Genomic DNA, 27,460 nt, shown 5'->3' with positions numbered 1-27,460 from the left:
AGCTTCTGAGTGTCAAACTGAGAGCACTGGTGGGTCCCCTGTGCAGATGTTAACACCCAAAGGATCACTTACCTAGACCCTGGGAAGCAACAGGCAGGCTTGAGTAGCACCCATATTTGAAACTGAAATCCTGCAGTTCGGGAATCTTAGCTGGAATTTGGTAATTATATCGAAATTCGGTGTCCAGAGGTCTGGGAAGGAATGATTTCCAGTCCTGGGATCTTGGAAATCTTTTCATGGTCTTCTTAGCTGTGGTGAGAAGGGAAGGCAACGGTTACCGTAGTGAGCTGTGTTTGAGTGGCTTGTCACTGAACTGTGCCTTGGCCAGTAGCTTCCAATGAGCACCATTACAACGAACCCCTCTCGTGTTGGAGTTACAGCCGGTGGATTCTATGAGTCATTTGGAGCATGCTGCCGGGGACAGAAGCCACTGGTGACTCTGCTGGGGTTTGTCCTCAGACTTAGTGAGGCACACCAGAGGGAGACATTCTGGGTATGGCCAATATTGTCACAGGAGACAAGATTCCCCGTTAAATGGGAGTGCCTCGTAAACGGTGATGACACAGCTCACAGTTCATTTAACCGGGCAGCCTGTTGCTCTTACTTGCTGAACTTCGTAGCCACAAATGGAGTGGCAGTTATAATCCACCACTGGGAATGAGCTGCTCGAAGTGTGGCCCTTACTGGCAGAGGGCCGAGGGGTGTCACTGTCCCTCATGGACAATGGCATTATTATCTCTTCAAAGCATTCCCACTAAAATCCTTCATAACGTGGGCTCGGTTTCCCTCAGCCGTACGTATGTATATATCTTCTGGGTTCACGATGTTTGGCTCCCTTGGGCTTTTCTAAGATGGCAGGTTGGGGATGAAAAGCAAACCTTACCTAGCCAGAAAAAACTCTCTTCTTCTTTAAAGTTCAGTGGCGAGGAGCCTCCCAGACTTATTTCCCATTGTTAACTAGGACACTATTACTAGTCAGTTATGCCAACCCTAACCCCAGTGAGATGCTGGCTCCCATTAAGATGAACACAAATTCCTGGAGCCTTCTTTACTTTGTGTTCCACGGTACAGTGGTGATCACATCCGTTTTACATGCTGAGGGTCCTAGGCTTGAACCCCAGTGAAACCATATTGAAAAAAAAAATGATTCTTGGCCATGTGTGAGGGCAGCCTGGTCTATACAGTGAGCTAGCCTTAGACTAGCTAACCAGGGGTTACATACTGAGACCTTGTCTCACACACAAAACTAACCAGGGCTCTGCAGAAAGGCACCATCTAAAAGTAAACATAGATGACCACTCAACATCTTTAGCATCTCGGACACGTGAACTGTAACAAGGGGGTTTGCTCTCTTCATTCACTACTGCAATCATCAAAGCCAAGTTCTCCAAGCCTGAGTGTGCAAACAGCGGCTTTTCCATCTTCTTCTCACTCGCTTTAACCCACCGGTGAGCACTCAAAACCAAGACATGGTCTCTAGGCTTCAGAAGCTCAAGCTATTAAAAAAAGGGAGCACACAGTAGAAAAGCAGTATGTAGTAGATCCTTAAATGTTGTTATAATGGAAACACACAAACAGGAGCACATGCATGCATACTTGTGCTCACACACACACACACACACACACACACACACACACACACACACACGACATTGAGTAGAGAATTTGAGTGCCTTCCAGGATGGAAATGAACCAGTGTCTATCCTTAGATGGTGGATCAGAAGAGAAGCCCTGCAGAGGGAGGCGGTGGTATGTTTAGACAGGAGAGAGCAGGAGTCTGGTGCATCTGGGGGAGGAGCACCTGAGTAGTCTCTCCATGAGTGTGGGGGCCACAGGAGAACAATGAAGGGGAGGCAAAAATCACATGATGCAAAACACCCCAGCAGAGGCATTTAGCTTTCATCCTGAGGGTAACAGGTGTCCCCAAGGAGTTTTAAGACAGAGCTGACATCTACTTGCTTATCAATCAAACCCCTTTGACCCACCAAAGAAGAGAGAGTAGGGGTAAGAAGCCATCCAAGGAAAGACAGTGGTATCCTGAACCAAGAGCAAGCTGTAAAAAGGCAAGGAATAGGTGAAATCCCTGATTTAGGAAGAAGTCTTTGCCCACACATGGGGCAACGATGATTGGCTTACACTGAGCAGACTAGAAACTCATGCCTTTCATAAGGAACACTGAGGGGGCTGGAGGGATGGCTCAGTGGTTAAGAGCACTGACTGTTCTTCCAGAGGTCCTGAGTTCAAATCCTGACAACCACATGGTGGCTCACAACCATCTGTAATGAGATCTGATGCCCTCTTCTGGTGTCTGAAGACAGCTACAGTGTACTTATATATAATAAATAAATAAATCTTAAAAAAAAAAAAAAACCCGAGACCCAATGCCCTTCTATTGCCCTGATGTCTTTGTGCAGATAATATTGTCCTTTGATCTCACAACCATCTAACTCTGAAATAGTGTCTTCCATACCCTTTGTCATTCAGCAAGTATGTCCAAAACTCCACCTGGCCACCAAGCCTTCTGCTGGCCATGAGTGAACCCCTCTAAAGAGGGGTCTTACAGTAAATATCAAAGATCAAAACAACAACAACAACAAAAAAAAAAAAAAAAAAAAAAAAAAAAAACAAGAGATAAGAACCCGTGATAAAAGGGATTGGGAAGATGTTCAGTGTTAAGAGTTCTTACTCCTCTTGCGGAGGACCCAAGGTGGCTCCTAACACCCAGGTCAGGGGACTCATAACAGCCTGTAATGCTAGCTTCGGGGAGACCCAAAATCTACCCTCTAAGGTCTCCAAGGCCCTCAGCAGATGTCCCTGTTTCTGGGACTCGTGAGCCTCCAGCACCATGAGCAACACTACTGTTTATAAATCACTCAGTGTGCTAGTCAGCTGTCATAGCGGTGAGCCAATTCCTGACGACAGTTTGCAGGAGAGGGGATTTATTTTGAATTTTTGTTTCCGAGGTTTTGGCTTACAGTCAGCTGGCTCCCTTGTTTGTTGCTGGGCCTTGGTAAGGCAGAGCACAATGACAGACAGGGTGTGGTGGAGCCAAGATTCTCACCCCCCAGAAGCTGGGAGACAGAGAGAGGGTGGGTCCAGGTAAGGTCTGCCCTTCAAAGACCCGTGCCAATTGATGCTACCTCCTCCAGCCAGACTCCTACCTCCAAAGTTTCAATTACTTCTCAAAATAACGCCACCCACTGGGAACCAAGCTTTGAGCTGTGAGGATATTCACATGCAACAGTGCTCACATAGCAAGTTCAAAACACAGGCCTTCCCTTAAAAAAAAAAAAAAAAAGGAAAGAATGAATATAAAAATTGTTTCATTGTAACGAACTCAGATTAAAAAACACCTCCGCACTAACTTAGCTACTCAAATGCTCGTCTAGTTCCAAGGCTTTTTCTTAACTCACGGTAATTCTTTGCAAAGCTGAATCAAAGGAGGTTGTGTAACCAGGCCTCAAGGTTAAGAGTGAGACCTCAGACTGGGGAAAGAGGGAGGCTGCACCCCAGCCAGGAAGATCTCTACCCTTCTCACCAGCCCCACTCATGGAATCCCAGTGGTCCTGTGCTTAGCTCTCTGGTTATAAAAGTACTCTTTTCAAAGCACGACCCCCCACCCCCATCACTTATTTATTTATAAATTTAATTATTTATAAATCTGGTCCCTCTCTGGACAAGGCTCTGCCTGGCTAATTCCTTACCACCCACTAGGACTGAAAGGGGAGGTCTGGTTTTCTTTTCCCTCCTTCCTCCCCCTCCTTCCCCCTCCTGTTCTCCCATTGCCCCCTCCTTTCTCTTCCTCTCCTCCCTTCACTGGTTACCCTCCCCCCCTTCTCTTTTCCCTCTCCATTGCCCTTCTCTTTGCTTTCTCCTTGCTTTGCATTTTTGAGACAGTCAGTTGCAGTAGTAATTAATCTCAACTGGGAGTTTTCTACCCTGCCTTAATCATTCAGTTCCCAGATAAACAACACAAAACTTTTATATTTATATTAATCCTTAATCAGCCCTAGAGCTGAGCAGATATTTACCCTCTGTGCTATTATGTTTCTTTCCCCAGCTATAACCCTGAGGTATGACTGGCCATATTCTGCCCGGATCACTCCTACTCCATCTAGCTGGTCCTCATGACTAGTTCTCACAATTCCTTACCCCATGGTGTCTTTTCTCCACCTTCTCTCTCTCTCCTTGTGGTCCTGCCTCAGACCCCAAGCCCAGAAACTAAAATTTCACCTACCTCTCTTTTGCCCAGCTATAGGCTGTAGGCATCTTTATTCAACCCATAGTTTTAAATTAAGGGGCAAGGTCACAAAGCATCACTTGGTGTACATGAGGATCTCCTCATCCCTGGGGGCAACCAGACCTTGGGGGCATATACTTGGTATTGTTAATACATAGCAACAGAACAAATCTCAACAGTCTTGTTATACACGTCAAGTTGTAAGTGTCTGAATCCTCATGAGTTAATGTTAGAAGATGTGGTATTTACCTTCCTGGCTAATGGAAGTCTTTTCTGGCTTCTACCTTTCATTGGAATAGATGTTTATAGCAACATCCATTTATGTATTTCCTTGTTTGCTTTGTAAAGCCAAGGGTTCGATTCCAGGACCTTACGCTTTTCAGGCAGACACTACCACTGGACAGTGTCCCAGCCATCCACACTCCCTACAGCATGTACCTTCCTATAATTGACTGGCTTTGTTGTTAAAATTTCTTGTCCCACACAAGCTTGGGAGTTCCTGTAAGAGAAAGAACACCTCCGAGCCCGTGGCAGGACTCAGGCACGGGCCTGGAGAAAGGAGGAAGATTTACCTTGAGTCAGGTCCACGAAGTCCCTCTTGGTATGGGAGACAAACTGATTGGCTATTGCTTTCTGTACTCTTTCCATGGTAGGAGGGTCTACCCAAGGGAGCTGGTGGGTTTGTTTCCCTTTAGGGGGTGCCCACTGGAAGAATTCCTGTCAACGTAAGCACAGATTCAGTAGGAACTCACTCGGGCCCCCTCCATGGAGTTAAGAGTGCACAGGAATTTGTGTGTCCGTATTCTTCCAGACACTTTATCGCCATTGACCACACTTGGTGGCTGCCTATCAAGGAGGAGGGCCTGGCAGTTACAAGTATTGACTCAGGTACTTTTCTTGTTGGGAGAAAATCCATGACAAAAGCAACTTAAGGAAGGAGGGGTTTAATTTAGACAAATGGTCTGAGAGTTATAATTCATTGTGGTGGGGGAGCCCAAGGTGGCAAGGTTGGCGATAAGTTGAGGTAGATAAATGTTCTACCTAGGGAGGGAGCTCAGATGACTCACTCCCCACCCCCAACCTCCCTTTTTATTCATTATAGGGCCAGAGCCACCAGGGCTCTCTGCCTTCTTACGGAATATCCTGCCTTCCTCTCCCATGACTTCCTCTCCCATGACTGTGTGTTATAGAAACCCTGCATTGCCAATTTGACTGGATTTTATATCATCAAAGAGACTGATGTGGCTTCCTGTGTGCAAACACTCATACTCAGGGTGTGTCTTGCCTCAGTTAAAGTTCTCTGCAAACTCCGAGACACACCGAGCAGAATGCCTCCGATCTGATTCTAAATCCAGTCAAGTTGACAAGGGAGGCTTAACTCTCACAGGTGACCTTTGTCTACCACTCTGACCTTTGACACTGACAAGGAAAGCAGACTGTCCACTTCATGCTTTGAGACTTTCATATCAACAAAACTCAGGTTAATTCTGGGTCCTGGCGATGTGAGTGAGATGCTTTCTGAGACTCTTAGAAGTGATCCCCCTTCCCTTATGATTTTACAAACGGACATTGCCTCCATAAATAATCTCCTGCCTTCGTCTCCCATTACTGTGTGTTACAGTTAACCTTCATTGCCAATTTGACTGGATTTTATACCCCATCAAAGAAACTGATGTTGCTTCCTGTGTATTCATGGGGACATTTCCAGAGAGGATTACCCAAGGGGGTAAGACCCAACCTGAATGTAGCTAGTATCATTTCATGGTTGAGACACTCTCCTGCTGCCATGAAGTTTTGCTCAATTGCAGCCAGGTAAACAGGGACTAAATCCCTTTATTGGCCAAGCCAAGTAAGTCACCCTTCTTTCCTTAGCTTGTGCCTGCCCAGAGCTTCACAACAGTGATATAAAAGTAACCATGTTTGTGCTCCTTCAGAAAATGGTACCATCAACCAGAGAGCTCCATGGCCCATCACACCAGTCTCTTGTCTCATTCAAGGGAGTCTCCCCATAGTTAAGGCTCAATTTGAGTCTTACAGGAGAACCCTAAGTGTTCCCAGTAAACTAATGCCAGCATATTCCAGCAATCCTCAGTTCTGTCTAGCAGCTTCAGTTTCTCACTTTATGCTGGACGGTTGCCTCCAACCAAAAGCAGTCTGCTTTGCTTCTCCTGCCTTATAAAGAAAGCCCTGTCTCCATCCCCCACACTCACCCTCTATCTAGTGAAGTGTTTTTCAGACGTACCTCAAAATTCCGCATGATGGTTACGTCCCTATGCTTTGCAGTGCCCCTTTGTTCCTCTGTGATTTATCTGCTGCAGAGAATAATTATGGACATCGTGTGTGTGTGTGTGTGTGTGTGTGTGTGTGTGTGTGTAGATGCCACTGAGTGCATGTAAAGGTTCTCTGTCCGGATGTTGTTGATTGCATCCTCATCCTGCTGTTTAGCAATTGTCTCCCTCTAGGACATAGACTGTAGGCAGAGCCATTAGAGCAGACTATCAGTGATGTTTGGACAAGACAGAATGAGCCACATGATACACATTACTTCTCTCCGTGTAATGGTAGCAGCTGTTGAGACTCGGTGATTAATAGTGTCCACAGTCTGGTGCTAATACTCACTGGCTGAGAGCACAAAGGAGGGTTGACACATTGGCTTGCACTGGCTGGGAGCACTCACACACACACACACACACACCTGATATTCTAGCTCCTGTTGGCTGAGAACATTCCCGAGTGCTGGGATAGGTCTCAGTAAGAATCTTTTACTGGAAGCTGGAGAGACAGTTCAGCATTAGAAGCACTGTCTGCTCTTCCAGATGACCCAGCTTTGATTCCCATCACCCACATGGCAGCTCAGAAATATCTGTAACTCCAGTTTGGCCTTCATGGATACCAGATCTATACCATGTTGCATAGATATACAGGCAAAATATCTATACTCATAAAATTTAAAAAAACATTTAAATTAAATGTTAGCAATTAAATCAAATCGTCAGTAATACTTCAGATATAGGGAAATTTCATATCTTTATATGTGTATACATTTTCAATGAATATAATAAATTATTTCACATTGATTTTAATTTTTAAAAATGTCTTTATCAAGGCCAGGGTGCGGCAGCACTCATCTTTAATCCCAGCACTTGGGAGACATAGACAGGCAGATCTCTGAGTTTGAGATGAGTCTATAGATCAAGGTCTATAGCTCAAGTTCCAGGACAGCCAGGGATACACAGAGAAATCCTGCCTTATATAAAAGATTTACTTATCTTCATTTCCTGTGTATGTATGTATGTATGTATGTATGTATGTATGTATGTATGTATGTATGTATATGTATGTGCACATCTGGTGCTCCAGAGACCAGAAGAAAGCATCCAGTTTCCTAGAACAGAAATTGATTGTGAGTTGCCATGTGGGTTCTGGGAACTGAGCCTGGGTCCTCTGCAAGAGCATCAAGTGCTCTTAATGGCTGAGCCAATGGAAGCCGTGAGAAGACAAATTAAGTGTTGCATGGGGTATGTTCTTCTTATTCTCATCTATAACTTCAGACTCATCAGCTGTGGGCAGACTTCCAATCTGTATGCCTTCCCATCTCCTCCCATGCCTTTCTCCAGCACAGAGTCCTCCACAGGTTCCTGCCCCCTCCGCAGCATCAGCACCACAGGCTGCAGCATCAGCACCACACATACAAGTCAGAAAGGTGAATATTGTCTTTCCTTCTTCCTTCTTAGTCATCATAGGATGACTCAGTCCATTCTACCATCTTGTCATCTGCCGGACGCCCCCTGCTGGTTCCAACCCAGATGGCAGCTATGTAAATGAAACCCTGTACAATAGGAGGGAGCCAAGAACACTCAGCAGGAGGATCTGTCGCCTCCATCCACTGGGGAAGGTAACTGGAGATAGTTCTTTGAGCTGAGCTCCCTTAGGTAGGAGAGGGGATTCTGGAGAGAAGCAACAATGATAAAAGACGGAGGCTTGAGTGTCTAAAGCATGGTCGTAGCCTCAAGCACTTGTGAATGCCTGTTCGTAGTAGCACTGTGCACAATAACCAAAATGTAGGACCAACCCAAAGGTAGATCACCGGATAAACAGATGGGAAAACTGTGACATACTGTGTAGTGCTATTTAACTGTGAAAAGTCCTGATGCTGTTATAACATGAAGAACCCAGAAAGTCATACTCACTGGAAGAAAGAAACCAGACAGAAAAATCAGACTACATGATCTCTCATACAAAATATTCACAATGGGTAATCCATAGAGATCAAAAGTGGAGAGAGGGCTAAGTGGTTAGAGCACTGGCTGTTCTTGCAAGAGGACCAGGGTTTAGTTCCCAACACCTACACGGAAGCTCGCAACCATCGGTAACCAGGAATGCACACGCTACACACAATGAGGGCAAAACACTCACACACATAAAATAATTTTTTAAGAAGCAGATTGGTGGGTGTGAGAGGGAGAGAACAGGGAATAAGAGTGACGGGTGGGACCTCCTTCTGGGATGAAGAAAACACAGAAGGAGGAGAATAACACGCATGTTCCAAACATGGCTGACATGTTTGCATTGTAGGAGTGGATTTTACATTACACAAATATCATTTCAGTTTTCTTAGGTCTCTAAACCCTGGGGACTGGAAATAAAGGGGTGTGAGACCGTAAAGGAGACACAGTCTAAGGAGGAGCATGCCTCTCAGCACCGCAGACAGATGGACAGACTCTGCAAGGTTCTTAAGGCTCCAAACAGTGTTACATCCAACAGGCAAGTAGCAAGTTTCTTACTTGACCGAGGTGAGCATTGTGGGTCTTTACTCCTTTTGAAGTCCGGATTTCTAGCACATTTTCTTTAGAATGTAATTTCCAAGTATACTCATCGTGGTACTGGGTTTCATTCAGAATAGGATCACTAAGCGAGTAAGTATATCCTAATCTTCTGGTGCTCTTTGGACTACAAAAGTAAAAAGTAGAAATTAAAGTAAGGGGTGGTCTTGGTTTCCTTTCCAGATCAATGACAAGATACTTTGACAAAAACCTCAAGGGAGAAAGGGTCTCCTTTACCGCACAGGTCCAGAGTACAATCCCTCTTGGAAGGTCAAGGCAGCAGGAGCCTGAAGCAGGCAGCCACATAGTAACCAGCACCCAGAAACCAGAGAGTAATGAATGCTTAGTTCCCTTCCTTCATAACACAGTTCAGGAACCCAGGCAGGGGAATGGCGCCACCCATAGTGGACAAGTCATTTCACAACTATCAATGCAGTCACTATGTAATCCCCTTACAGGCACACCCCAGACCTGTTGCCTAGGCAAGTCTAGTATTATCAAGTTGAGAACTTCAAAGAGATTGAGTAAAAAAACCCCACAGTGATACTCGTGTCAAATTGTTTTATGTGTTAGACACTTTTAAAAGAATCTTTGCCAGTTTAAGATTTGATGCCAGGTGTTACTGAATCTTCAGATTCCCTTAATAAAATCAATTCTTTAAGTTAGGACAAGGAGACATACATTGAAACGGAGAATAACAATGTAAAATGTATCTGAGGGACTTTTAAGAGTTGCATATTCTTATTACAAAGATTACTTCCATACATCTGAATAGTTGGTGAATACAAGCATTTCTCTAGAGAGATATTTTTGTAGTTTAAAGGGAAAGGCATGTGAATCAGGATGGTGATTATCTTTTAAACATTTAAAAAACTGGAATTTTACTGATACATGTACATGGGTGTTTTCCTGCACATATGTATGTGCACCATGTGTAAGTCTGATGCACGTTGAGGCATCAGATCTGGAGAATCCAAGTTACAGATGGTTTCGAGCCTCCGTGTGAGTGCTAGCAACAGAACCCAGGTCCTCTGGTACAGCAACCAGTGCTCTTAACCACCGAGCCATTTCACTAGCCCTGGATATTGTAATTCAGTGGGCAAGTTGCCACGGAAACGCAGGTTGCCAACACTAACTCACAACTCAAAGCAGTTAAAAACACTGGCTGCTCTTCCAGAGAACCTGTGGATCAATTCTCAGTACCCGTACAGCAGCTCAAAACTGTGATTTTGGTTCCAGGGGACCCAACACCTTCACACAGACAGACATTGAGACGAAATACCAATGCACATGAAGTAATAAACAAGTCACCAAATATCACCATCAGATATTACCACTAGATGACACCATCTGCAGCCACACCCCCCAAGCATTACTCCCACATGATAATATCATAAGACTTTGCCACCAGATACTATGTACTCTTGGATGTTTATACCACTGAACATTAAGTATTTTTTTTCTGGAATATAAAATATAAGTCAACTGAAATCCATAGTTTATTGAATTACAGGAAATGCACGAGGGGGGGTGGGGGGGTGAGCTCCTTGGGAGAATCCTGATTAGTTTTCAGGGCTGCCTGGTTGTCACTCGGGCTTCACACTTGCCCTGGGCTCACCTTCTGCACTAGGTGTTTCTACAGGACAAACGGCAGCATTAGGCCTGGGTAGCATAGGCTGAGCCTGATGTTTCAGATTCCCATGCCTGGGGCAGCCTGGCTCAGTAATGTCTGTCCCCTTGTCTCCTAACGTTATAAAATGTTCATCTGCCTTCAGGGAGAGGCTCCTAAGACAGCATGTAGGATACTTTAAATGTCTCTTCTCCTCACACATTTAAAGATAAGCATTTTTGGTTTTCAGCTTATAAAAAAACTTCCCCGGGAAATGCCATTAGCTGGATAGGAAAGCGAGGCTGAACTCGGGAAGCTACACAAGCTGCTGCTGACGATGCTTTAAATAAAGCTAGACTTTTCTGGGCCATCGTACGCCTCAACATTACTGGATAAAACTGGTTCATGAGAATCATGTGCTACTTGATGCTTTTCAGAGTTAGCTTTCATTGTTCAACAGGGTATTTTTTTCCTTGTTTTTCTTTTTTTAATTATTATTATTTTATTGACTTTTCTCGTCACTTGCATCTGTCCACTGGAGAAAGAGATGCCCAGTGGCCTGTTACCTTAAAAATCACACCACAGGAGGCTGAGTACAGGAGCTCCTTTATCTCATTTACATGTAGTTTTAAATTACTTTAAATTTACTAATTATTAACTTTAGTATGTGTATACACACATCTACTGCTTTGAGCAATTAGGTGCTTAACTGATAACCGAACAAACACCTAAGGTCATAGAAATGTTCAAAACTTGTTTTCTATGAGTATGTCCAGTTACAAAGAAGTATAACAGGGTGATCAATAAATTGCTTCCACAATCTGAATGTCCTTCAGCTGGAGAATGGATAATACAAACGTGGTATATATACCACATTTGGAATATGGGAAGTTTTCCGCAGTGTGTTTGTGCTGCATACAATACACAGCTTTGACTATGTCCACTCTTGAGCTGCAAAGAACAAGGAGATGTGTGTGTAGATGCATGGACTAGGAAAAAAAAATCATACTGGCTGAGGTAACTCTAACCCCACAAGATGAATACTGCCTGCTTTCTCCCTGTGGTTCCTGGCTCCAAATCTTCATATATAAATCTCACTTCTCATCAAAGAACTATTTGCAACATACAGAGACCATTACAGAAAACTATAATCAATGGAAATACGGAGTGACTCCCTGGTGTGCAGCCCTGGCCAATGCATCTACAGTATGACTCCTGCACCTAAGGCTCAGGGATAGCTGTGGAAGAGGGGCTGGAAAGATTGACTGCAAGAACTGGAGGGGCAGGAAGTTTGCTGGGAGCTTGCACCTCCTCGAAATGTCAACAAAGCTACACCCAGAAGTCTCACCAACATGGCTGCCTAAACAAGACCCGACCATGGATGACACCAATAGACGTGCTAACATGGAAAAGGGAACGCTCTCCTAGGTCCCCAACCCAGGCAGAGGACTGCAGACATCAAAAGGTCACCAGAAATGGGAGAAATATCTTCCCCAGGGTTTCCAATGCCAAGTAGTCAGCCCTGAAAACATATACATAGCCAGCCATATTATAGGGTCAAAACAGACTGTATTTTTATATTTAGGAATATATACATGTATATACACATACATATACATATGGAACAGCAATTAAATAGGAGTCATGAATTAGAGAAAGATGGGGCGGGGCTTACATGGAAAGAGTTGAAGGGAGGAAAGGAAGAGGTAAAATAATATATTTTAATTTAAAAGAGTAAGAAATACCATAACAGGCAGGACATTTCTGAAGGAAGTGAAACTTTTAAGAAGGAAGTTTACTCCTCTGGGAGTAACCAATGGAGGATAAATTTGAAGCTAGACAGGGGTGTTTAGCTAGTTCCACAGCAGCCTGAGCTACACTGTAAGACTCTTCCAAAAACCAAGGGGAACAGAAGACCTAGTTCAGCATTTAAGATCACTTGCTATTCCTGTTAAAGATTTGTGTTTGGTTTCCCAGCATTTACAGGGTGGCTCACAGTCGTCTCTAACACCAGTTCAACGGAATTTACCGCCCTCTTCTGGCCTCTGATGGTACTGCATGCATGTGATGCACATATACTCATGTAGCATACATATAAGCAAAAACTCATGTATGTAAGTTTTTAATCAAAAATAAGTGGATAAATAAGCATTAGTCCTATGTTGTAGCTCAGAAGTCTCTGGGTTTCAGCAGTAGCAGCAACAGCAGCAGCAAAGGAATCAAATGAACTACCAAAAAGAGTTCATTTTTCAAAAGTCAAATATCATTTAGAGTCGTGGTCAAGGAAATGAACTAGGAAAGGATCCCAGTTGATACTAATGTTCTAAGGAATTTGGAGTCCCCACTGAGAATGATTAAAAATGTATTTGAAAACATCGGTTTTTAGATTGGGCTAGAAGTATCCTTTGCAGCTATGAAAACTTTAAAAAAAAAAAAAAAATTGTGAATTTGAAAGTCACTGAATATCTCTGGTTTTCACTTTCATCCCAAATGGTCCCTCTTTGGACATCTGTCACCCGGAGACCTACCGTCCTCCTCAGCAGGGGACAGTGATAACCTCCCCAGCTCGGCAGGACATCCAGCAACTCAGTAAGAACCCTGCAGCCTTCTGCTGCTGTGGGTCTAATGGACATTTTGTTCATCTATGAAGGGAAATGAACAACTTCTTCCACCTCACTGCTGTTAGTGGCTTGAGAACTTGGGAGACGCGCCCTCCATTGCTGGACAAGGATCCTTGTACGCTTTGCACCAACGGTAAATCTGAGCCCAGCGTGGTGTGATGCCTTCCTGGGCGGCAGGGATAACAAGGGCTAGCGAAGGGTCTCCCAAGTGGAATCGTTCTGCAGAATAAGCGCATGCCTCGTAGGCACTCGCTGCTGATCCCACACCCATCAATCCCACAATGAGAAAGACAGGGCTGCCGTCCTCCTGGCTCATTCGCTGTTGAGCACTGTCCTCCATAAGCTCGGTGGTGCTGTTTGGGAGAAGTTGTGAAAGCTTCAGGAGGTGCATACTAGCTGCAGAAAGCTCATTTCTAAGGGTATGTGGGCTTTGAGAGGTAGAGCCCAGCCCACTTCCGGTTTGCCCTCTCAGCTTTGGGGGTGAAGACGTGACCTCTCGGCTTCCTGCTCCATCTGCCTGCTGCCACACGTCTGCTAAAGCTCTACAAACCATAAGCCTGAATCGACTCTTACTCCTGTCATAGCAACAGAAAAATAACTGAGACGCTTCCCCTCCGCTGATCTCAGAAGGGGCCGAAAAGCCCACAGCCTTCAGCTCGGAGGAGGCTAGGGGGAAGCTGCAAGCTGCCACTGCAGTAACAGGGGGGGGGGGGCACAGAGGGGGATGCTGAGCTTCCGGGACAGCATGGTGCTAGTGGTGATAAATACCATACCGTTGCGCGGCACATCCATCCACTCAACAGTAGCTGCATTGCCTGCCTGCCTTAGGCTCCATGGGAGGTGCTCAATTCATCCTGTCTATCAACACGGGTCTAAACCGACCCACAGCGTTCACTGGGAAGAACTAGGAGGTGATTTTTCGGATTTCCTTACAGCAAGTCTGACTTTGATGTTTGTAAGGTGGATTCTCAAGATACACGGAGGAATGCACAGAGCAGGGGAGTGTTTCCGGTTGCTATTTCTACGTGTTTTTTTGCATTAGTAAAAGGCGAGGTCAGATTGCAATGGGCACGTCGTTACGATGCAAGCAGACACCTACCGTATTAAATCGGGCACCATCCCTCTTTTAGGTGTGAACGCAGTCTTCATTGTGGTAGCATAGGAATCCCAGTTGGTGTCACCTGCTAAAAGGACACCAGAGCGACTTGAAATGTGGCAGAGCAGAATACCCTAACCAGATGCTATTCCCACAATTAAAATAATATTCTTAAAGAAAAAAAAATCTGTACAATGATTTCATCTTAGGGTCCAATGATCAATTTAGGTCTCAGTAGGAAAGATGTATGTTATTGTCAGCTTTATGCTGACATTAAAACAGGCCTGTTACCTTTTCTGAGCATTCCTACAAGGTATTTTTTATTATGTATATGAATGCCTATGTGCAAATGTATGCCACATGAGCAAGTGGCTGAAGAGGCCAGGAGAGGACATCAGTTGACTATGAGCTGCCTGATGTGGTGCTGGGAACTGAACCTGGGTCCCTGCAAGAACTGGCGGTGCTCTTAACTGAGCCATCTCTCCAGCCCCGAATGCATACTGTTGCGGTAAATTAGAAAAACTTTTATCCATTGCTAGTGTTTTAATTTTTATTTCAAAAGCTCGGATAACTTCAATATCCAGGTCGTGGCAAAATCAGGACACGAGTAAAATACCTTACTGTACATTAGATTCCCCGAAAGGTACCAAAAAGTCCAGGAAAATTAACACTTCCATTACTGGAAATGTATGACACAAATAATGTAAAGATAAAGGGTGGAAAAGGTGACACTGGCTTCCTAAGGTACAGTTTACTCTTTGCAACCAGGGTGCACAGGTCCAGGCTGACTTGTGGCAGCAGGAAGCAGACACTCCCAATCGAGAACAGGGTAACCTGGTAAAATCAACTCCTAATGCCGCTCTGGCCTCTATTTCCTAAGTCGAGGGGGCCAGCGCCATGTTGATCACGTGAGGTCTCAAGCTTGGGAACCTTAAACACAGGTTGGCAGGTTGTAGGTCCCCTGCTGTGATAAGTGCTGGCAGCTCAGAGAGAGAGTAGAAGCTAGTGATTCTTTGACAAAAACTGTTTCGAGAGTGTATTAATAAGCTGGTTTATTTGTTTTAAAGATGGTTATAAAGATTTAATGCTCAAGTCTTATAGGATCACCCTTATCCTGTCTAATGTGGGCCCCATGGAAATTTTGGGTTTAAATGTAATAGTTGTACACCGCTCACATTAGAGATGAAAGGTTTTTTGTTTGTTTGTTTGTTTTTAAGTAAACAGAAAGGGTGATGTGTAGGATGATGTCATGCAGCAAGGAGGGTCCAGGATAAGGCAAAACCTTTCATTGGATGAGAAGGAAGGGTAGGTGGGGAAAAGTCTAGGAAGGAGGGAGGAAGGGGAGAAGTGGGAGAATCAGAGGAGGAGGTAGAAGGGGAAGGAGCTGGAAGCCAACATGGTGGCAGATGCACATATTCTCTGCACATAAATACAGGTTGTTATGAGTGTTTTGCTGTGTTTATTAATACGGCAACTTAACTGAGTTCAAATGAAAGTGTAGTGGCGGGACACACAAAGCCCGCCACGGAATTGGGATGTGTGTGTGCCAGGCATGGTAACAACTTGCCAAGGGAAAGTGAGTGAAAACAGCACGCTGGGACGGTCATGGACCATTCGGGTCAGAAGCAGCCAGGGCAGGCAGAGCAGACTCTCTGGGTCAAAGAAAGATGGGGTCTGCGAGTACTAGGGGGCCTCGTGGAGAGGGCAGCTAAAAGAGAGGCGGCCAGGAGGGGGAGGGCTGTGGACCTCATGGCAGAGTAGCAGCTGGGTGGCCCTAATGATGCCAGGCTCTAGTGAGGGATAAAAGGTTACATTTTCTTTTTATACCGCAACAGGATGCCATTTTAACAACTGCAAGATTGATATCAGAAAGTGTGAAGAAAGTCATTGATTTAAATTCTACTTTAGGTGTGTTATTATAATTTAGTGGCCAACTTGCATCGTTAAGAAATGTGGGGACCTCGAAGACAGCTCAAGATACCCCAAGGTTAAGTTCTCAGCACTTGAGATTTACTTGACCCAGAGGGACAGAGGGCAGGGATAGGAATAAAGACAGGAGATAGAAGATGAGGAAGAAGGGGAAGGGACCAAGGGAGAGGAGGAGGAGTATTTGTCATAGGATAGAGAAGACAGATGCAGCCCATAGAAAAATGTCAATTTATAGTTAAGGGGGAAACCCTGTGTTAGGATGAGGTGTTTAATTTTAATTGACCATGTTAATCAGATGAATCAAAGGGGACTTTTGATTTCAGGACTTCAGTACTTTGATAGGTAGACTTTGGTAGTCAACCTTAAGAGGAGGAAGTGGACAAATAAAGGAATAGACCTTGGGGACTAGCTTGAGGAATGTGACTTTTAATTTCTGTAAGGCAGAGGGAACAGGGGAGAAGGACCAGGCCCAAGCCACTCTCACTGTGCTTGAGCTGGCCAGAGTCCTTTCAGAAAATCTGTGCACACACTGCTGTCCTGGACCCTCCTTGCTTCTTCATGTCCAGCATAACCCTCCTCCAGGCCTCCTCCCTGCCACCCATGCTGAGAGTCCTGCCTATTTTGAACTGTGTGAGGCAGGAAAAAAGAAAAAAAGAAAGAAACTTAAAGTGGCATGGGGGGAGAAACTGACTGCAGAGATCGGGCATGTTTGCACAAAGATACCTCAAAGATAGATGCTAAAGATGAAAAATGCTGAGGGCATTTGGCAACCTCTTGTTTTACTGAATTAAAACTCCTCTCTTTACACACAACAGCCCCTTTAACAACATTTAAAAAAAAAGCCTCACAATTTTATCAAGAAATAAGTAAGCTTGCTTCTATCTCTACTTAATATTTAAATCATTAGCTTTGCTTTGTCGTTAAACTTTGTTATAAATTATACCCTTGAAATGCTGTGACTTAGGAAGCCATGGGGTCACTTGTGTGAACTCATTGTAAAGGCAGGGACACTGGATGCTCCCTGTGGAAGTACGTTCTCTTAAGCCCGATGCTTAAGGCCTTAATAAATTTCAGTCCTTCATATGCTTGCTCATTGAAATTCTGTCTGCAACGAAGCCTAAGATCTGGCTTGAAAGTAGTTTTAAGTGCTGCAGGCAGCAGCATGGAGCTGCATCTCTGCCCCTGCCTCCCTTGTTGTGTATCCACGGGCATATCAGCATATGCTGATTTATGCATACATACATGTAAACACAGACATCATAGGTGTGATGGTTTGAATCAGAATGCCCCTCCCTCCCCATAAGCTCATATATTTGAATACTTAGTCGCCAGTTGGGTGACTTGGGAGGGATTGGGAGGTATGATCTTGTTGGAAGACCTGCGTCCACTGTGGGTGAACTGAGGTTTTAAGAGCGCCCACCATGCCCCGTGTCTCTCTCCGCCCCACCCTGTTACTCTGCCTCATGCCTGTGGATCAGCTACTGCTCCAGTTCCATGCTTCCTTGTCTGCTGCCGTGTTCCTTGACCCAACGATTCTGAACCCTAATAATCTGGAACGGTGAGTCCCCGAATTAAATGCTTTCTTTTATAAGTCACATTGGTCATGGTGTTTTGTCACAGCAGTTGAAAAATAATTAAGATGGTGGGGTTTGGTGTTTGCCTGCCATTGAAACTTACAATTCATACACACACACACACACACACACACACACACACACACACACACTCCCTATTCATACATATATGTCTAAATCCTGGGCTTAAGACCAAGAAAAAACCCAGTGAAATGGGCTGTAAAAAAAGCACTGATTAGTCCAGAAAACCAGCATGTGGTGTCCTGAAAAGTAAAGAGTCTCCATTTTATGGAGGAAACAGTGACAGATGATCCTAGAAGGATGCTGAGGCCTGCTCGTGAGCAGCAGCAGCGTTTATCTACCCAGTTCCCTACATCAATAGACCAGCTCCTCACAGCAACAGAGGGCCACAACATTTTCTGGGAATACAACTGTCCCCTTATCTGCAATTTTAATGAGTATTCTAGTCAACCGCAATTCAAAAACCATCAAAGAGGAAATTCTAGAAATTAGCTTGTATGTTTAAATCGCTTGCCATTTTGAGTTCAGTGATAAAAAAAATCTCATGTCATCCGGCTCCCCCACACCCACGCTGCGTACACTGCCTGCCCAGTAGTAACCCAATTTCTTGCAGCTCACAGCGGCTTGTGGGTAGGGCGGATATCAAGTATGATTTCAGAGTATATTGCTTCTAGATATGAATGTGAAGTCAAAATAAAGTTGTTTTCTCATTTTGCATTTCTTGATAAATATTCATTATTACTTTTTATACTTAATAAGAATATGGATTGTAATGTCTCTTATTTGTATGCGTGTATAGGAGTATGTGTGTAGAGGTGTGTATGCACATTCATGTAGAAGCAAAATCACTTGCATCAGACCCAAATATGGAGAACCTTGGTGAGCTTGCTCCAGGAGGAGCCTTCCTGTCAATCATACAGATGAGCATGTTCCTGCTCAGGGGTCTTCCTCTGCCCAGGAAAGCCGAGGACAGCCGAGGACTGGCAGCTGTCAGCGCAGTCTGCTGAGAGTCTGGCTCTAGAAGCCTGTCAGGACAGGAGCAGCTGGCCTCCCTGCCTCCTGGGCCCGAGGCCAAGATCTCCCATTTCCCATGCGGTCTAAGCAGAGACCAGTAGCTTCTGTCTGGTCTCTAATCCTGATGCACTTGGACGTCCATCTGACCTCCGGCGCATCCCTGATTCATGTTGAGTGCTCACCCAACTGTAATCTGTTTCTGTCAGTTATGAATGCGTGTGCTTTGACCTCCGGGGACAAAGTTCCTGAAAATGGTGTTGTCTGAGTTAATCCTCTTTAGTACCTGAGAACCGTACTCCGTAAGGACAGCATCCAAACTGTTTTCAGTGAGATCCTTGTATGTCTCTGGTGTCTTTGTGGTTGGTAGTATCTCCAAGGTTTTCTCTGAGGCCCCAAACCCGTGACTTTGCGGTCCTTCTAGTTGGTTCTTTCTTCTCTCTCTCTAATTCCTCTGATCCCCTGCTAACATCACGATCAGCACTGGGACACAGAGCCCTCTCCTGGCTCAAGGCACGCACACAGGCCAGTGGAGATACTGAGAGTCCGGAGGAACAGAGTCTGTGAGTTCTGAGGAACACAGACTCGGTGGTGGGCTGGCATCCTGTGGTATCCTGGCTTCCTAAGGAAGCTGCTCTTCTCTTGCTCAGATGGGGGGTGGGGTGGAAAGTGAGGACATTTTGCAGAGGAATTAAAGGGGGGCATCTGAGCTGTGGGGTCTGGCAGGGAAACAGATGTAAAGTCAAGAGTCTGAGCAAATGGCCCACTGTGAGTGAGGAAACAGTCTGGCTGCCAAAGTTCCCTTTCACTCACTGCCTACCTCACAAAGCCTTCCCCTGGTAACCATGGCGACTTATGCCTGGTGTTCATGGTTGTGCAAATAATCAGGGTATAGTGACAGCACTCAGGAGGGAGAGGCAGCATTATCTCTGAGTTTGAGACCAGAGTGATCTACATAGTTTCAGGCTAGCCAAGGGAACACAGTGACACCCTGTCAAAAAAAAAAAAAAAAAAAAAAAAAAAAAAGGTTCCTGGCCTTCCAAGAGGCACAAGTCTCTGCCTGTACTTGGAACTTAGAGCTGGCTAGTGAACACATAACTTAACGTCCCAAGCCAGGACTCTAGCAACTCTGACGAGAGAACAATAGCCCAGGACAGCCCACTTATGCTCAGGAGTGACTCAACAACAGACATCAGCTGTCTTCTATTTGGGGACCAAAGATTAGATGTGACACATTGCACACTCCTCTGGGGAGAGTGATTTTAATAGCAATGGAAGATGAGGTTGTGGTTGTGACTGACCCAAGACTGAAGGGGCAGATGACCCAGGAGGTAGAGGCTGAATGGAAGAGATCTGTAATCAATCAAGGCATCCTTCTCTAAGGACGGGCCCTCTTTGACGCACTCTCGGCTTCTGGAAGGTTCCAAGGAGGACAGGAAGGTAATTTTTGTCCATACTGAGGCAGAGACCCTGGTGGGACATGCCTGAAACTGCCTAGTCAAGAGCTGGATAGTTCGGTCTGAACTTCTGGAGTTGGGCCTTGAGTGTAGACAGTAGAAACTCTGGCAGTTTATGTAGCACCGGAAGTCCTGTGGCATGTGATCAATTCGGTAAGAGGAGGAATCCTAACTTTTATCTGTTTCAGACAAGGAGGGAGACCACTGGTCTTAGAGAAACCCTGACAGAGTGTTTAGAAAAAAAGGAAATGGAAATGAAGGAGTCCCCTTGGGAATCCTGGGAGCTTTCCCATCCTCCATCTACTGACCTTGCTGTCCTATAGAATCTGAAAACGTTTAACATTTTTTTTTTTTTTTTTTTTTTTTTAAACTGAAGACGCCCCCCTCCCTCCTGCTTTCCAGGCTTCGTTTACAGAGAACTAGATTGGAATGTAAACACCCACTTCATTGTTCTCTTAGGAGCAGCATTCTGAAGAATCCTCACAGCCCTGTAGCCAGCTTGGCTAGACAGCCATTATTGCTCCGAAGGGATGGATAAGCTGACTGTGCAATCAGTAAAAATGCTACTAGTGTCACAGCGAACAGCCAGGGGAGGTCGTCTCTCCACCAACACAAAACGCTGAGCTGGTAAACCCGCTGCCTCCGCAAGCAGAACCACAGAGCAAGGCTCTCCATCTGTCACCTGGCAGAGAGCCTTTGAAACAGGCTCAGCTCCCAGCCCAGTCCGCGAGCAGAGCAGCCGCGGCGGCAGATCTCGCCCCTCCCCCAGTCCGCACCACAGTGTTTGCTGCTGGCGACTCAGAGAACCAGCCCGGCTCCTCCTCTACCTCCCAGACGTCCCCAGTTCGGTTCACTTGTCTTCGTCCCCGTCGTCCTTGGAAGGACACTAGCTGTGGTTTTATTGTGTCCCCTCGGGGATTTCCTGAAGTATTTAAAGGGACAGGCCAGAGTTTTAGAAAAGGGTTGGACAGGAGCGAGGTCAGGAGCTGCTGATCATTCTCCCAGATTCACTTGTGCCTCCCTGCCTTCTCTAAGAGCGGGGCAAACCCCGTCACGATCGATGCCCTTGGGTAAAAAGTGTCTTATTTAAAACAACACCGCACACACAGCACACCACGCCCCGCAGACCCGCAGCGTGGGCAGTCTTACTTGATTGGAGCTCGAGGTCACATTGAGGGGGACACGGAACCTCGTCCCTATAGCAGGCCATCTTGTCCCAAAAGACCGTCTTCCCTCCCGGACAAGGCAGAAATACTCCACTCTGCGCCCCACCCTCTGAGCCGCCTTTGTGATGCGTCGCTATGGAGACACCGGGAGCCTTCTCTCTGCCTCCGCCGGACTCAGAGGGTGGGTGCATCCTGCTGTTCATGCTGATACTTGACTTTCCTGGAGATTCCTAATCCAGTAGTTCTCAACCTGTGGACTGCGATCCCTTGGGGGTTGTCCAGCGACCCTTTCACCGGGGTCACCTCAGACCATCGGAAAACACAGATATTACCATTACACATTACCATTCAGAACCGTAGTAAAATTACAGTTATGAATTAGCCACGAAGTAATTTGTGGTTGGGGGTCGCTACAACATGAGGAACTGTATTAAACGGTCACAACATTAGGAAGGTTGACAGTCACTGCTTTAGTCCTTGCAATACTTTCCACGATATTGTTTTGTGTATTGGCAAATAAGAGCAAACCGAAAAAGGCTGGAAAAAATTTTATTTCAGCCTGATGTACTGGTACTCACCTGAGATCCCAGAACTCAGGAGGCTAAGGCAGGAGCCCAACCCTGGAAAGAGACGCCTTGTCTCAAAATATTAAATACTCCAAACATTAAAAACCTGGAAGCAGGCGCCCAAATTTGTGTCCACTCATAATTTTCCGTGTAAGCAAATGTGGGCAAGGTTGGTACCACACAGCGACTACACTCAAGGTCGAGAAATAGGGGAAATATAAGAGCGTCAGTGGGAAGTCAACCTGGAGCAGTCTAAGCTAGTTACTGAAGGGAAACACTGGGCACAGGCTAACTTCGGCGAGTCCAGCAGTGTCCAAGCAGCACAGGTCTGTAGTCCCAGCACGTGGGAGGTGGCAGCAGCAGGGTCATCCTCTACTACATAGTTTGTTCAAGGAGCAGCCTGGGTCAAACCAGACCCTATTAAAAAAAAAAAAAAAAAAAAAAAAAAGAAAAGCCCGAACTATATTCCTGGTACCAACCATAGGATGTAGTGGGACCAATTTGTTACTGCACACCGGCCAATGCATCTTACCCACCTGTAGGTGGTAAAGTTTTTTTTTTTTTTACTTGTGATCACATTGTGCCTGATAAATTTTTATGCCAGCTAAGTATGTAAGGTATATAAGACACATACACAGGTCACATATTTATTGGTAATGAACCACAAGGAATTTTATTTTAAAAACAGTTCATTGCCGTGTATACAATTTTACCATCTATGAAAGATAAGAAGCAGATGTGCGCACCAATAAGATGGCGAGGCCTGTTTATTTTACATAAAGAACTGAGACTGAATAGGAGATGCTACAGGACACGGTTTTCGGGGCTTTTCAGAATCCATCGATACTTTGGTTTCTATAATCACCAATACTTGAAAGACCATTTTGCATAAATGCCTGGTACAAAGGGGCAGAAATGTGCTTAGGACCACTTTAAAAAAAAAAAAACAAAAACACTTGGAAGTTCTGCCCTGATCCCAAGCCAAAACTCATTTAATAAGTTTTGATGAAATTCAGGACAGCAAATCAAATAGCAATTAAAAAAAAATAACATGGAGTATTCCCAAGTGAGGCTCAGAGGGAAATGGGAAAGACTTCTTCAGGGACCCAAGTTCTTTTTTAGTGCAGATGTGGACAGCGAGTGTGGAAATGTCCACCATAGCTTTCTACCCGGATATCACGATCTATGCTTGTCTTCATGGTCCAGCTTGATACCATGGACCCTGCATCCCTCTTGTCTCTATGTAATAACCTGGTCTCCTTGTTCAGCTAGATACAGTAACCCCACTCCTCTGTTCAACGCTATACAAGAAACATTCTGAGCTTGTCTGACTTGTTTGATTTGATTTTGCATTAACATTTAGCATCGAACATACAGAAACCTTGTAGTGTTGTCAGATTGATTGATTGATTGATTGATTGACTGATTGATGGTTGATGAATCGAAGCTCTCTCACTTATGGAGACTCCTCACAGCACAAGAAGCTATGTATTGATCACCGAGTGCAAAATGTTCCTAATCTTGGCAACTGCCTGGTTATTGGTACATAGCAGGTTCTCAGTTATTACGGATCGGCTCCAGATTAGAACGTAGGTAAGGTTCGTTCTCGGGAAGAGAAAACAGGAAGTACATAGTGGACATTTCTGGAACCTTGTTTAGCAGGTGATTGACAGCCTGCCTTGGTGGAGCACACCTTTAATCCCAGCACTCAGGAAGCAGAGACACATAGATCTCTGAGAATTTGAGACATACCTGGTCTACATAATGAATGCCAGCCCAGCCAAGGCCGAGATCTCACCAGATCCTGTCTAAAGAAAAAAAGGTACAGCGATATAATAATAAGAATAATTTACAACTCTTCTTTATCCTAAAAGGAATTATTCGAACAGAAGATCTTAGATGGACAGTAAAGCCTAACAGAGAGGAGTTTATCAAAAGACATTGATTAGAAATCAAAGACCCCGAACATCTGCAAGCAATATTTTTGTGACTTATTTTTTATGTGTGTATATGCGCGTGTGAATGCCTCATGTGGGTAGGTACCTGAGAAGGTTAGAACGGCGCATTAGATCCCTTGGAACTGGAGTAACAGGCGGCTGTGAGCCACCAGATATGCGTCTGGGGGTCCGGATGTGGGTGCTGGGAATTAGACTCAGGACTTCTACGAGAATCGGCCTCATCTTTAAAGTGAAGAGCTAATCCAGAATTTTCTGGTGGCGGAGCCTCATGCACACAATGTAAGGAATGTAAGACATTTTAATGCAATGAACAGCAGAAAACGTTGGGAGGCACAGACTTCTGTCAACGTTATTTAAAAAGGAATGAGACTAAATTAGGGTTTAGTAGTGGCATCTAAATTAAGGAAGTAACACCCAATAACAGATTAGCTGTCTGGAAATGGTAGAGCTAATTAGCATAGCATAATTTAAGATAAATTTATTTTTAAAGCAGAGCAGTGAGCATATAGAATTTTTTTAAAGTGAGTTCTTATTAATATCTTAGATTCGTTTCGTCTTAGACAAGCTAAAATGTGGGGTGTGCACCGACTGCAGATCCAGAAGACATCTCTGCCACGTTCCTTCTGGGGGCCCTCTGGGTAAAGCAGATCCATTTGTGAGCTCCCGGTGCCTTGTCTGTAAATACTGGCCTTACAGAGATGATCATCCTAACAGTTTATCAGTGGTAACCCACACAAGCCAAGGAGTCTCTCTTTTTTATCTCTATGTCTCCACTAATATTATAGTTTCTCATCTCTACTCAACATATATATATATATATATATATATATATATATATGATTTATTCATTAATTATGTAAGTACACTGTCACTGTCTTCAGACACACCAGAAGAGGGCATCAGATCCCATTACAGATGGTTGTGAGCCACCATGTGGTTGCTGGGATTTGAACTCAGAACCTGTAGAAGAGCAGTCAGTGTTCTTAACCACTGAGCCATCTCTCCAGCCCTCAACGTATATATTTTTGTCTGGGTCTTCTTTACTGTGGGTGCCATTGCCATGTTCCTGGCATTAAATTTCGTTGACCCGAGGCAAGTCTATAAATGATTAAGCCAATGTCTGCTTGGTTGCATGTGTTGCACGTTCTCTTTTCTTCTTTCTCCTCAACCAACACTGCTTGTGTATTGACTAAGCTCCGTGATGGCACTGAAAGCAGCGCCCTAGACATGACAGGGCCTTGGAGATAGCACGCTAAAAGAAAGCAATGCCTACATCTCAAGGATGTGTGGAGGCAGCTAGGTAAAGAGGGGGCAGCATCTGGAAGAATCTCTGGGTCCAGAGATGCTGAAGAATTTGTTGGTGCAATACTATCAAGATCAATGGGGAACGGTGTGTGCACAGAGCTACAACAACTGGGCTGAGAGATGGCCCTGTGTGCCCAGCAGAGGGGTTACAGGTCACCTGAGCTACAGGTCAGCAGGAACTCACCCAGTGCCTTGAACAGTGGAGGGAAGGCACCAAGCTGGAACTTTAGACTATGACCTCTTTTTCCAAAAGGAGAAGTTAGGACTGTTACTCAGAAAGGGAAACATCTGGGTCACTAATTTGCCTCTGTAGTTTTACATAGGTCCTAAACAAGGGAGATTCGGGATGGAATGGGTTAAGAGTTAGTATTCCCTCCCACCCAGTGAATAGCACTGTAATGTTACCATTGCAATCTCTTTCTCTGCACACACAATGTGAAGTGCTTAAGACAATGGGTGGTAAGAGGGAGCAATGACAGCAATTATGGCTGTCAAGTTGTAAACTCTGGTGGGAAGGAAGAGAGAAGGTTAGGTGTGGGCATCAGGCTATGCCTGGCTCTAAATTACTTTACACCATATGAAGCATCCAGGCAGGGCTTTGCTCATTTTACGAGCAATTCTTAGCTTTGCTGAAGGTGCAAATCCTGAGGCAGAATGAGTGTGCACCTCATTCTGGCTATGAACCCCAGAACCTGTGCAGCATCCCCTAGGAGGGACAGACTGATGGATGGCTTTGCAGGCTACAAACTTACCAAAGTCAAGTGGGGATGTGGGAACACCTGGGCCTATTACAGCCACATCGGTCAAACCAGGCCGAAGAGCTCAACAGATCAGGCCGGCAAGGGAAACACTTTCACCTGAGCCACATCTAAAGGATGCCTAACACTGTCATCCTGCTAACCCATCATCTGACCCAGTGCAATACATCAGGAGCCTCATGAGCAGCAAAGTCCTGATGGGCCTCATGGCTTCATCCCATCACTGTTCCCACTGCCTCATTGGGCCACTGAAATCACGGCCATTAGTTCATCTCTCTGTCCATCCAGTGACCCTGAGGCACAGCTGGACCCCATGACCCTGTGGCTCTACCCAGCTCACTGTCACACACCTCTAACTGGGTTCCTTAGTATATTGCTACTTGTAGTGGCTTTCTCTACATTTGTACAAGCTCTGCCCAGTAAGATCTCTTTAAAGTTCATGGCATCTTTTGTACCATTGTTCAACCAACACACACAAAAACATACACACTATATAACAGTATTTTTCAACCCATAGGTCGTGACTGCTTTGAGCCGTCTAATGACTCTTTTATATCAAATATCCTGCATATCAAATATTTACATTAGGATTCATAACAGTAGAAGAGTTACAGTTATGAAGTAGCAATAACATTTTATGGCTGGGGCCCACCACAACATGAGGAATTATATTAAAGGATTGTGGTATTTAGGAAGGTGGAGAACCACTGCTCTATAACCTACATATGTTGTGTGGAGTGTTGGGTATAATCTGAGTTAATGTTACTAATTATGAGCAGAATGAAAGACAGCTCTGGGGTGGCCACGAGCTGGCAAACACAGGAAATGAGAACTTCTTGACATATCACAGAAAGAATAAACCTCACATATCCTGTGAGTAAACTTTACAGTCAGCATGACTGAAGATGTGAAGGTGGCCTTTTATGTTTCTGGCTGAGCAGGCTAAGGATAGTCAGATAGAACTATTATTTAAAGGAAAAAGTGGTCAAGTTCATAGGTCAAGCGTAGGGAACAAGGCTTGAGGTAGGAATTTCAGGAGAGCAGTAGAACCCAGGAAGGGAGATTACTGGAGAGCAGCCTTTCAGGCTGAGATCCACACTGTCCTGGTTTATTTTCTAGGACTGTAATAAACAGCATCACCAAAATCTACTCAGAGAGGAAAGGATTTACTTCATCTTATACTTTCACGTCCCAGCCCATCATCTGAGGAAGTCAGGCAGGGGCTCAAGGGGAATTAACAGAGAAGAATACTGCTTACTACCTGTTTCCCATGGCTTGCTCAGCCTGCTTTATTATATAAAGTAACCCAGGCCCAACTTCTGGGGC

At 45.0% G+C, this 27,460-nt stretch overlaps 1 protein-coding gene across 1 annotated transcript in view; it reads right to left on the bottom strand.

Moving 5' to 3' along the window:
* TEX26 (testis expressed 26) overlaps positions 1-21,591 on the bottom strand; it is a gene marked incomplete at both ends in the record, with an annotated part of 30,298 nt that extends 8,707 nt beyond the window's left edge. Inside the window, 5 exons of the mRNA XM_080941016.1 lie at positions 73-249; positions 4,813-4,957; positions 9,025-9,190; positions 14,393-14,477; positions 21,531-21,591. Of these exons, the coding sequence (XP_080797142.1) occupies positions 73-249; positions 4,813-4,957; positions 9,025-9,190; positions 14,393-14,477; positions 21,531-21,591 (634 nt within the window). The remainder of the gene's footprint in view (positions 1-72; positions 250-4,812; positions 4,958-9,024; positions 9,191-14,392; positions 14,478-21,530) is intronic.
* Between the last annotated feature and the right edge of the window lie 5,869 nt (positions 21,592-27,460).

This window comes from Micromys minutus (genome assembly GCF_963924665.1).
Source record: "Micromys minutus genome assembly, chromosome: 29".
In the NCBI taxonomy this organism is placed as follows: Eukaryota; Metazoa; Chordata; class Mammalia; order Rodentia; family Muridae; genus Micromys; species Micromys minutus.
The sequence above is the reverse complement of the archived record's forward strand: the minus strand, read 5'-3'. Positions and strand labels throughout refer to the sequence as shown.